This window comes from Eubalaena glacialis, chromosome 16 (assembly GCF_028564815.1).
Source record: "Eubalaena glacialis isolate mEubGla1 chromosome 16, mEubGla1.1.hap2.+ XY, whole genome shotgun sequence".
NCBI classification, from domain to species: domain Eukaryota; kingdom Metazoa; phylum Chordata; class Mammalia; order Artiodactyla; family Balaenidae; genus Eubalaena; species Eubalaena glacialis.
In genome coordinates this window covers 88,128,485-88,140,854 of record NC_083731.1, presented here as the reverse complement: position 1 = coordinate 88,140,854, position 12,370 = coordinate 88,128,485, and the positions used below count along the sequence as shown (strand labels likewise).

The window sequence follows — 12,370 nt, the reverse complement described above, 5'->3', positions numbered from 1 at the left end:
ATAAATGTCAGGTGGCTCCTGTCCTTTGCTCCTGCCCCAGGAAACAGTGCCTGGTTTTCGTCATGTTTGGGGAAAGGATGCGAGACGGGGTGTGGATGTGGCTGAGTACCAGTGTCAGGGTCGTGCAGAGCAGGCTCCGTCACCAGTAATCACCAGAGTGGGTTCACAGGGAGGTCCTTCACCCTGTGAAGGTGGGTTCACCCACGTCCTCTTCACCTCCTTCCTGGAATCACTGTGCAAGCCCAGGGGCTCAGGACCACTCCCTTCGGTGGCCGAGCAGGAAGTGCTGGCCGGGAGGCTGGATGGGACGGTCAGCCCACAGCCTGATCATGTCTCCCCTGGGGCGATTTCACCAGCTGCATGGCACGACTCTCCACTTACAAAGTTGAAATCTGGGACCCATACCTGTCATGAAGTTTCTTTGCTTCGGTGTTGTCCAGACTCAGAATGATCTTATTTAATAGACTTGAATTAAGTTATCCTGCTCAGGAGTCAGTACCTGTTTTCAATTTCACGTATCTTCAATTATAGAAAATTCTTGGCCATTACCTCTAATCATTGTCTTTCCTATGTTTTCTCCGGTTACTCCTGCTGGAGCTTCGGTAAGACGTATTTAGACCGTCTCGTTCCTCAGACATGTCCTTTAAACTTACCCTCACGTTTCCCATACCTTTTATCACTCCAGTGTGTTTTCTAAGATCTGTCTTCCTGTATGTACTGATTCTCTTCTCAGCTCTGTGTAATCTGTTAAATATAGGGAAATTGTCTTTATATGTCACAACTTTAAGCGATACAACACATTCTTTGGAATTTAAAATATAACTGAACTTCTCATTTCTAAGGAGTCTGTTTAGTTCTTTTTCAAACCCACCTTTTTAAAAACTCCTTTTAGGTTAGTTCCTTTTGAACATCATCCGTGTATTTATCATTTCCGTGCCCCAAACTCCTGGCAACAGCCTCTCCAGACTAGGCATTCAGTAAAGGTTAGTTAAAATTAACAATGTCATTTAACAACATTTATGTAGTGGACGCTGTATTCAGTTACTATACTATGTACTATGACAAGAATCAAAGAATGTAGAAGGCAGAATTTCTATCCTTAAGATGGTTTTATTTTAAATAATAAATAAGTAACCATGAATTCAAGAGCATATGAAAACTGATATTTTTGCAAAACATACTATAATGTTTCGTGTCTGGAGCCTTATGCGTTAAAATATTGATAACTATATTTAGAGAGAAGCATTTAAAGCTAATCAAAATTAAGTATACCATCAACATACTTTAAAGATGGTTAACAGGGAAAGGGGTGGGATATTTTTTAGTTAATTAGTTAATTTATTTTTGGCTGTGTTGGGTCTTTGTTGCTGCACGTGGGCTTTCTCTAGTTGTGGTGAGCAGGGGCTACTCTTCGTTGCGGTGCACGGGCTTCTCATTGCGGTGGCTTCTCTTGTTGCGGAGCACGGGCTCTATGCGTGCGGGCTCAGTAGTTGTGGCTCGCGGGCTCTAGAGTGCAGGCTCAGTAGTTGTGGCTCACGGGCTTAGTTGCTCCGTGGCATGTGGGATCTTCCCGGACCAGGGCTCGAACCCATGTGCCCTGCATTGGCAGGTGTATTCTTAACCACTGAGCCACCAGGGACGTCCCCATAAATTGTTTTTTAAATAAAGGAGCCTATGAAAATAATTTTTGCTCAAGATGTAGTAAAACTCAAAATTATTTACCTTGGAGTATAGATTTTTAAGTTCTAACATAAAATATCATCTTATTAATTTTTTGTAAAGGGTCTATAAGTAGATCATAAAGCATAATACGTTGTTCCAGAGCAGTTTCTTGCCAGCATGAATACTAATACTTTACAGTTATCTGACCTCGAAGTGATAAAGAACTGGTGTCCTTTCCAATGCTAATTTTAGCACATATCTGAAGGAAGCTAGCTGAACCTGATAGCCTCTGAAAGTCTCTTCCAGAAAAAATTGAATATACAGTGTCAAATAAAAATGGAAGCCACCATGAGTCACCATTAGAATATAAGCTAATAATTTATTAAAATAACAACATCAACTTTTTAGAAGAAAAAAGTGGAGTTGAGTGTTCTGCCTCATCATTTTAAATCATGCCTGTCTAGAGTAAGATCCTTGTTCAATGCAACACATCTAACACTGGTAAATGGCAGGTTAACCAAAAGAGTTAAGGGGGGCAATCATAAAACGTGACTTTGTTACCGAAACTCAGGCCCAGGTGCCTGCCGCTCAAGCAGCCCTGTTCACACTTTGATTTTTAGCCCCGGAAGACCCATTTTCATACTTCTGACCTCCAAAACTATAAAATAATAAAATTATGTTGGGTTAAGCTAGGTTTGTGATAGCTTTACACCAGCAATAGGAAGCTCTAGATAGGAATAGAAATATGTAGCAAGTGGAAACCATACGTGTGTGTGCGCACATGTGCACGTGTATACACACACACTTAGAAAACTGTTTTTATCGATCTGTAGCAATACTGTAAAATAATGCACTTGCTTTAAATTCAGATTCTCTGGCCACCCTTCCCAATCCAGTCGCAGACTCCTAGCCTATCTTTTACAGAAAGTGTGGTTTTGCCACCATTATTTAGATGACAAGTGCTTTGAAATAAATATAACAGAGTGCTGTGTTGGGAGTACGAGTGAGTGTCCGGGGAAGACTTCTTTGAGGAGGTGACATGTGAGTTGGTCTGAAGCTGAGGAGGGAGCTGGCAGAGGGTTTCAGGTGGAGGGGATGCCCAGGAGTGAGTCCTGACCTGAGGGTTCACCTGGGCTGTTAAAGAGTGGATGGGGCGCTGTGAGCAAAAGACCAACAACTGCAGATGAAGAGGTGAGCAAAGTAGGGTCTGGGAGGTGACGGAGGAGGTTGGATGTTCTCAGTGGGGAAAAGTGACGGGAAGGTGTGAAACTGTAGAGTGACAGGCGCTGACTTACATTTCACATGTCTGCTTGTGGGTAGAGAGGGGTTTCCGGAGGGGAAGGAAGGGAAGCAGGCTTGCAGTGGTGCAGATGACAATTCGCGGTGGCTGGCACCAGAGCGGTAGCCATGGCAATGGAGAGAAGTAGACAGATTTGGGATGCAGGTTGAAGGCAGAGCTGATGTGGGGCTATGTGGGTGGTGATGGACTTTCTAATGCAAAAAAAGACTGGAGGGGTCATAGGTGAGTGAGTAAAGAATGCCCTCATGAAATTGTTAACCACTTAGGTTTTGAATAATGCAGATTGTCAGTTCTGAGTGTTTGAAAATACTGAGTGATGAATAGCACCATTTTATACAATCAGCTAGAACACGGGGAAATGCATGTTGTTTGGTTGGAAAGAAATTTATAGAATTATTTTGACCATAACATTTTAAATAAGGACACCTCCAAATCATTCCTAAAAATAAATGCATAAAAAATCTCAGAGGAGAATATTTTATATGATTCATCATTTTGCTACATTTACAATCAGAAAAGTCATAATTTCTAATCTTAATTTAAACAATTAAAACCATGTTCTTTTTTCTTTGTGTAAAGGGGAAAATTGAGCAACTTTTAAAAATCTCTTCATAGAGTTGAGATTGTTACTAAAACTCTTAACCTAATTTACATAAAACAGTGAATGTTTGTAAACATTTGTACATGTACACATTTTGATCTTTCTTGAAGTAGGTCAGTACTTGGGAGCATTATTATAGGCCAAAGTTGGTGTGGTAGGTATCTTGAAAAGAGCCTTTTTAATTCTGAATAATTTAGTAGCTGAAGGAAGATGTAATTTAATCATTTGGCATAAAATTGAGTAATTGGATTTTTTTTTCAGAAGGCTCTTAGGTACCAGCTTGATTTTCCTCCCACTGAATCTTTTAAGAATGTGGTAACTTGATTGTTGTGGGTTGATGCTTCAATTCCAAGTTTAATCTTGCAGAATTTTGAAAGCTGTATATGTATTGATTTTATTGATTAAAATCTGAAAATATAATCACTGGATTTCAAATGAATTTGTCATATCTAAACATGTTGCATGACAGATTATCACTGTGGTTGAAATACAGTGACATGTTTCAAAGTAATAGCCAATGCTCATTTTAAACATCACTAATTTTGGACATTTGTTATTGGGGTAAAAAATATTTTGTTGGACTAATGGCCAATCAGTATTGACAAACAAATTCTCTTTCTGGCCATGTGTCTCTCCCTCTCTCCCTCTAACCCCCTCCTCCCCCCTCCCCCCTCCCCCCTCTCTTTACCCCTCCCTCCCTTGCCCCCCACCCGGTGGCAGATGGTGCGTGAACAATACACCACGACCACAGAAGGCACCCGTGTAGAGCGGCCAGAGAACCAGTCTGTCTACAAAATCGGCATTTATGGCTGGAGAAAGCGTTGCCTGTACTTATTCGTTCTTCTTTTGCTCATCATCCTCCTTGTGAATTTTGCTCTTACAATTTGGATTCTTAAAGTGATGTGGTTTTCCCCAGTAAGTATTTTTTTTCCTGATAAACATGTTCTTGTTTTGTTTGTGCTGTCACTCCATCCACGTTGTATCAACAGAAGCTTCCTTTCATGCAGTTAATGTTGGTTTCCTGTCCGGATCAGAATTTTCAGTAGCAAAAAATAATATACCATTTACTTTTCTTTTTTACCTTTTTAAAATAATTTCACTGCGAACTAGAGTATGTTGGTTTTCATTGCAGTTCTGTATTCTGATTGTGTTGGTGGCTACCCAAATCTATATGTATGTTAAAACTCATAGAACTATAAGCCTCAAGAGTCCATTTTATTGCATCTTAATTTTTAAAAATTTTTAAATAGTAATGGTAAGATTTTTTTTTCTGACATGGTGGTGGGCTCTTGTATGTTTGTTATAAAGTGATTATTTAAATCTTATATGCATTTCCTAAATAGTCCTTTGTATTTACACTAGACATAATAAAATACTGAATATTGAATAAAAACAACTAAAGTTGTAAATAAAGTATTTAAAAGAAATACAGTAAAGTGCCGATAGGAAATCTATGAAAATGCATACAGAATTTAAGTTGATACTAAAAGAAGTGAAGAAGAAAGCAATAACAAATCTCTTTTTAACAGGCAGGGATGGGTCACCTGTATGTTACAGAAGATGGACTTCGCCTGGAGGGGGAATCGGAGTTTTTATTCCCACTGTATGCCAAAGAAATACACTCCAGAGTGGTAAGAAAATGAGGACACATTTAAATAATTTGTGTTTCATGAAAAATAAATAATGGTGAAACACAGAAAGTTTGCTTTTCTGATGAAAGGGGTGCATGCGTCGACACTGCATGTTTCCCTGGCCACGTGCCTTGGGTGGGCCCTAGCGAGTGACCGCCATGGTCACACCCAAAACCTTGCCTGGAAACCCCCAGCCCCGCCCCAGCAGATTTCTGCTTACATCTCATTGACCAGAATTGTGTCACTTGGGTCTCCCTGCCTGCAGGACAGGCTGAGAAAGCAATTAGCCTTTGCAGACCCTGCGGTGGAAGCCAGAAAAAGAACAGTGTTGGAGAGCATCCATTGGATCAGACAACCAGAGTGGTTCCCGGGACAGCTTACTTTGTCTAGGCCCGGGGGTGGGCCTCACAGCTCTGACCTGGGCCATGTCCTCCCTTTCAGGGAAAATGATAAAAAAAAAAAAAATAGAGCCTGGACATTGGTGCCTGAAGACTGGGTTCCATCATGGAACTGTCACTTGCTAGCTGTTGCTTTGGGAGAGCTGTCATTTAATCTCTTTGAGCTCAATTTCCTCATCTGTATGTGAGGAGTAATGCCACCTCCTTCAAAATGTGGAGATAAAAGGAGAGGCTGGATGGTAAAAATCGTTGGTGAATTATTAGCTCTTATCATGCTGGTTATTTCACAGCAAAAACAAGTAGTAAGGTCACGCCATTGGATAAAAGGTGAGACAATGGTAAATCCATCTGCTTCCACAAAGCAAGTTGGAGAATTTCTGACCTGCTAGAGTTCCAAAGCACTCCTAAAACTTCTTTCCTTCTGAAAAATCATATTATACCCCACAACTCTGGAAGATATTTGGTTCCCTCTGAGTGACATAAACCCACCTGAATCCAGCAGCCAAATTACTGCATTCCTTTTGAAGAAAACTGTTATAGAAGAGCCAGCAATCTTCTGTGAGACAAAGCCCCCGCTCAGACTATGACCCCACTTACGTGCTCGTAAAGCCACTGTATCTTCCGACAAAAAGCTCTAAAACCGTAGGCATCCAACAGATTTTAAAAGCTCTTCTGAAATTGTGAGAAGCCTTTTGCGTTTTGAAAATAAGTAATATGGTCTTTATTTATAGAAGAGCTAACCGCTCTCTGATATATCATGTCCTGGACATAAATTATGAGAAATGAAATTTTAATTCCTTGGAAAAGACAAAACACTGATTAAAACTTGATTGTTTCAGATCTTCACCTTGAGAGTGGACTTGGTCCGTTGTAACCAGTGCACACAGACTCCGTAAACCCAGGAGGTTATTATATTTTGTGGGGAAAAAAAATTAATGCATTTACCCCCTTCACATAATATAATCCAAGTTTAAATAATCGTTTTAGCCACAAATGTATAGGTTCACAGGATCTATGACATTGGAGAAATTCGTTTGTATAAATCCTCAATTTATATACAAATACAGAGGTATCGTCATTTTAAATAGTCTGTATTTGGCTAACTTTGTAAATCTGTTTTTAGGACTCATCTCTGCTTCTGCAATCCACACAGAACGTGACTGTAAATGCGCGCAACCCGGAGGGAGACGTCACAGGCAGGTTAGAAGTGGGTGAGTCCAGCTTCATAACAGTGCTTTGCATGTGTGTGGTCCATGAACAGTTGTGCTGAATGGATCCATTTGTTATTTTTTTCTTCTAGAAAAGTCAAAGTTATTTATGAGCCATCAAAGTATGCGTTTTCTAAATATCATGCTGGGTGGACCACGGAGACAAGTTCAGGTGGTGGGAGGACAGTCTGAAGTATTTTAAGTGAAGTTATTTTGGTTCCAAGAAATAAGAGGACCATTTAAGGCAGTACAAGAAACACAGCGATTGTTGCAGGATACAAAGTAATCTCACAGGGACTGAGGAAAGGAAACAAAGTAGCTGCCCTCAAGAAAAGAATGACCAGGGCGGGAGAATCAAAGTATTCATCCTCTCTCTCCCTCCCTCCCCCTCCTTCTCTCTGCCATGTTCCCCTCCTTTCCATGAATCTCTGTCCATGATCTTCACTTGGGTATCATGGTTGCACCAGTTCTAACTCTACAGGACTCTCTGGTTCTTCATCCGATTGGCTATAGTTCTCAACACCAGCCAACTTGGTCTTCAATGTCATGGATTCTCAATTCACAACAAAGTACTCTAATTGGCCCAATTACTCTGTTCAGCCAACTGCCCTTGGCTGAGCCATGTACACCCATCCGATCAGCTAAGACCAAAGAACATGGTCACGTGGGAGAGAGGTCCTTTGGAGTCGTGCACAGAGAGCAAAAGGATTAGAAAGAAGGAATATCGATGGAAGAAATAACAAAAGAGCAAACAGCTGGTGAAAGGAATATACCTTCTCTACACCATCAACACTTTATAGATTTGCTAAATCTAAGAAATTGGATGGCTCTTAAGATTATGGGGGAATAGATGACAAGTGTACTACCAACACAGGCAGGTAACTTTCCGTGTCCCCCTTTTTTAATGGCTGTTGTTACAGGACAATAATGTTACATTGGAAGGTACAGCCATATCTTAACTTTATGATTCCTCTTTATTACAGTAATACATGAGTTCCATAGTCTGTGTTCTGATTTAATCTTTATAACTTTTTCTAAATGATAAATTGTATTTCTCTTTTGCTTAGAAGCTTGTTTGATCACCAAGTCCCATGAAATTCTCAATAAATCTAGAGATGAACCTGAGCTTACACAGCGTACATGTTCATGAAACTTGTCTAAACCAAATCATATTTCTTTATAAATTATGTTGTATTATGAATTGTGTCTACCATTCTTAAATTTCTTAAAAATTTTTAACTGACTATAGCTTTTAAATGTTTGAGGGATTTTTACCCATCTTTTGTCATTCATTCAGCACACATTTATTGAATGCCTATGTGCTATTTTCCATATGCTGTCAAGTAATTAATAACATTTAGAGTGTGTAATTATTTTTTAGGAGTTCCAAAAGTAAAAGATTCATTTTATATTCTTCTGAAAATGATTTAACACAAATACTCGTTTTCACATTTAGTTTTTTGCTAAGTGTGGATTTTCATATATAGGGGAGTTAAAGATAACATAAATCTGTCTCCAATTTCGTGGATGAAATAATGGAAGCACTGAAAAGCTAATTTTCTCAAAAACACACAGCTAGTTAGTAGAGAAGCCAAACCAGGAGTCACCTTAGGACTTGCTTCTCCATCAGGGGTGTTTCCACCACCCTCCCTCTCTACTCAGATTTCATTAAATCATGGCACGCCAGGAACTGTCCTAGTAGCTGCAAATATGGTGTTGTTTTTGTCACCAAGGAATTCACTTTAAAAAAAAAGTTTCCCATCAGAATTACTTTAAACTGTTAACCTCAAATTTTGAGTTTTAACCTTAGTGTTTCATACCTGAGGTAGAGTTAAAATAAGTGATTTCTATTAAACCTTTGGTTGGAAAGCCTCTGCTATATTGAGACTCCTGAACTAGGAAATATTCAACTCACCAAATCCAAGATGATTTTCAGTAAATGACTTCCCACAATCACACTCATTCCAGCCTCACGTTTCCTGAAAGAAGTTAAATTTAGCCAATCTGGATATTAAAATGTGATTTATGTGAACTAGACAAAGTAATCCCATTTAATTAAATGAATAATTGTTTATTACTAAGACCACTGAAAAAATTGGCAACCAATACAATCAAAGACAAAAGTCTTAAATTCCAAAAGAAATCAAACATAGGAAAGCAAGCATCAACAGCTAGCATTTCAAATCTTGGAACTAAAAGACAACAAATTGTGAACAACAGTGGAATCTTACTAGTTATAAATGTAGCCCTGGTTACTACGGTTAATGTTCTTTTGACTTCGAATAATAGAAACCACTTCTGGTTAGCTTCAAAATAAGACTTTTTAGCTGAATAGGGTCAATTTTGGCAATTCCTATTTCCCTGAAATTTTCTGTTTCATCTAGGTTTTCAAATTTATTTGCATAGAAGTCTACATAGTACTCTCTATTTGTTTTTTTAATTGCTTCCATTTCAATGCCATTATTTTAATGGCTACATAATATTCCAAGGACTATATATATATATATATATATATATAATTGTGAATATAATCATAAAATTATATTGTAAATATAATATATATTTATTGTAAATACAATATAATTATTGTATATATACAATATTATTGCATATTTTATATATATATATACACACACACGATAATTTGATTATGTAATACTCAAAAATTGGAGTTAGGTTATTCCATTCAGTGAATGCCACAGTTCTTAATCCAGGCCACTCATATATTTAGGAGGTATTCAATAAATACTTGTTGAATGAATGAATGGAGGAATGAATAAAAGACTGTGTAGGAAGGGATGGGCTGGAAAGCCAGCTTAAGTGTGGGAGAGAGTTCCAGGATATGGGGTGAGGGAAGATGGCCTGTCCAGGGTGCTCCAGAGTGGACAAGGGTTCAAGTATAAGTCTGAGCCACAGCTGTGAGGGATTTGGGGTCATGAGTGGGAAACAAACTCAAAATTTCTCAGGTAAAACAAACTCAAAATTTCTCTCTTCTCAGGTAGAAGAGAGAAATTCAACAAAGAAAGTCAGGAATAAAAAACAAGGGGTTAACATCACTGTTCACAATAGTCAAAACATGGAAACAACCTGTGTCTATGGACAGATGAATGAATAAAAAGATGTGGTATACACACACACACACACACACACACACACACAATATATACATTGTGTATATATACAGTGGAATACTACTCAGTCATGAAAAAGAAGGAATAATGCCATTTGCAGCAACATGGATGGAGCTAGAGATTATCATACTAAGTGAAGTAAGTCAGACAGAGAAAGACAAATATCATATGATATCACTTATATGTGGAATCTAAAATATGACGCAAATGAACTTATCTATGAAACAGAAACAGACTCACAGACATAGAGAACAGACTTGTGGTTGCCAAGGGGGTGGGGGAGGGGTGGATTGGGAATTTGGGATTAGCAGATGCAAACTAGTATATATAGGATGGATAAACAAGTCCTATTGTATAACGCAGGGAGCTATACTCAATATCCTGTGATAAACCATAATGGAAAAGAATATGAAAAAGAATATATTTATAACTGAATCATTTGCTGTACAGCAGAAATTAATACAGCATCGTAAATCAACTATACTTCAATAAAATAAATTTTTAAAAAACAATGGGTTCATCCAAGGCAATTGCTGTGAACAGCACTGGAGCCCTTTCCCAGTTATTATAGGTCCATGAACTCATGTGCTTGGATGTAACAGACTAGCCTAAAGAATAGAGTCAAGCTATACAGATAAGAGTCACTGACTCCAGGCTTATAAAGTTGAACCTAGTAATACAAGATGATACCAAAAAATTAGTAGAATGAACTTAACCTCAGTTTTATACTTCCAGTTCAGTATTTTCTGTGATACGATATTTGCAGCAGCAGAATAAATCTTTCCTTTTCTCAAAGGACTCTGTGACGTTTGTTTTGAAACGATGCTGTCTTAAAGCTAGCATGGTGGGCGGGTGGAGCGGAGCTGTTAATGGGGCATATGGTAAAAGCCAGGAAGAATTTGACTGTGTCTTTACCAGAAACCGCTTAGGCCATTTCACAAACCTAATTCATCAGGTCATAAAACCTTCCTTTATTTAATTCCTTTATCTTTTATTTATTTCCCTCGTTATTTGTACCAAAGCCTCTTATTAAAATTGTGATTTTACCAGATAGCTCCTTTTTTAATCACAAAGAAGGTATTTGAGTTTTATTTCTTAAAGAACTCTGCTGCACGTGAGGGTGACTTGCTCAGCTCTAATGCATGTCCAGCAAGGTTATAAAGACTAGTAGAATATTAATGAAAGTTACAAGATTTAACTATAAACTCACTTACTTTAAGAGATGATTATTCCTGTGGTGGGCTTGTTATCACTTGGAGCACAGTTTCTTTTGAAGTGGAAAACATATTTAAACTGAACATTCTATGTCTATATTTTTTTATAAAATGAAGATGGAATTTTATCCACCTCTGTGCCTTTGCTGGAGCAGCCCCCTCTACCTGGAATCTCGCATTCTCCCTTCATCAGGGAAACATGAACTCTTCCAGGTCAGCCCAGACATCCTCTTCCCTGAGGTGTCATCCCTGACCCCCCAGGAGGGACAGGAATTCCTGGTCAGGGTTCTCACTGGACACTGTCCATGCTTGTATCACGGCACTTACCAAATTGCCCTGGGACTAGATTTATATGCTTTTTTCTTCAGTGGACTGTGAAATCCTATAAGTTGTGAACTGCATCTCCTCTTTTATATATCCTCAATTCTTAGCACAAAACCTTGAACATAAAAACATACAATAAATTTGTGTTGAATGGAAGAGACTCACTTTCCTGCATTTTCTTTGATTTGAGGATTTATGTAGCTTTGTTACTCATGAAAATAATGCAACTAAACTCATTTGTTGAATATTTTATCAATGTATATGAAACAGCGGTTACAGAAAAAATGTTATTTAGTTTAACCACTTTCACTTGATAAATTCTCCTCGAATTGTTATATGAACCTCCAATGAGCTAAACAGTGAACTCTTACTGGATAAATTACTCCAGTTTTTTCCTCTTGATTCTAAACTCAAATAACTTCAAATTCATCACTTAATGCAAATCAGTGTTTATATGATAAATACGTAGGATATATCAATGACCCAGAAGAGGTAAATAGTGACACTGAATCACAGGATAACTGAGTTAGGGTGAAAGCTCAGAAGAGCAAAAATACAGGCAACTATCGAAAAATAAACCCAGGCTTCCTTAAGAGAAAGGAGATAAAACAGAAAAAAAATGTGTTCCACTTTGTAACATGCACACATACACACACACACACACACACACACACACATTTAAATGAAGAATCATTGGAGGGTTCTGAGGTACAAATTAGTGAAAAAACATAAGAATATGTTGCTGACAATATCCAAAACTGATTAATGTATTAATTGAAAAGCTTCTATTTAATTTCTAGCAGGTACCAATCAACTCGAATGAGTACTGTGAGGGACACAGGGACACATACATGAAATCTACAAGTATCCATTTCACAATAAACTTACTTTTCTAGATAAG

At 38.2% G+C, this 12,370-nt stretch overlaps 1 protein-coding gene across 2 annotated transcripts in view; it reads left to right on the top strand.

Moving 5' to 3' along the window:
• SGCG (sarcoglycan gamma) overlaps nt 1-12,370 on the top strand; it is a 50,469-nt gene that overhangs the window by 18,044 nt on the left and 20,055 nt on the right. For both annotated transcript variants that reach the window (XM_061170711.1, XM_061170712.1), the window contains exons 2-4: nt 4,284-4,478; nt 5,093-5,194; nt 6,716-6,803. In XM_061170711.1, coding sequence (XP_061026694.1) covers nt 4,284-4,478; nt 5,093-5,194; nt 6,716-6,803 — 385 coding nt within the window. The remainder of the gene's footprint in view (nt 1-4,283; nt 4,479-5,092; nt 5,195-6,715; nt 6,804-12,370) is intronic.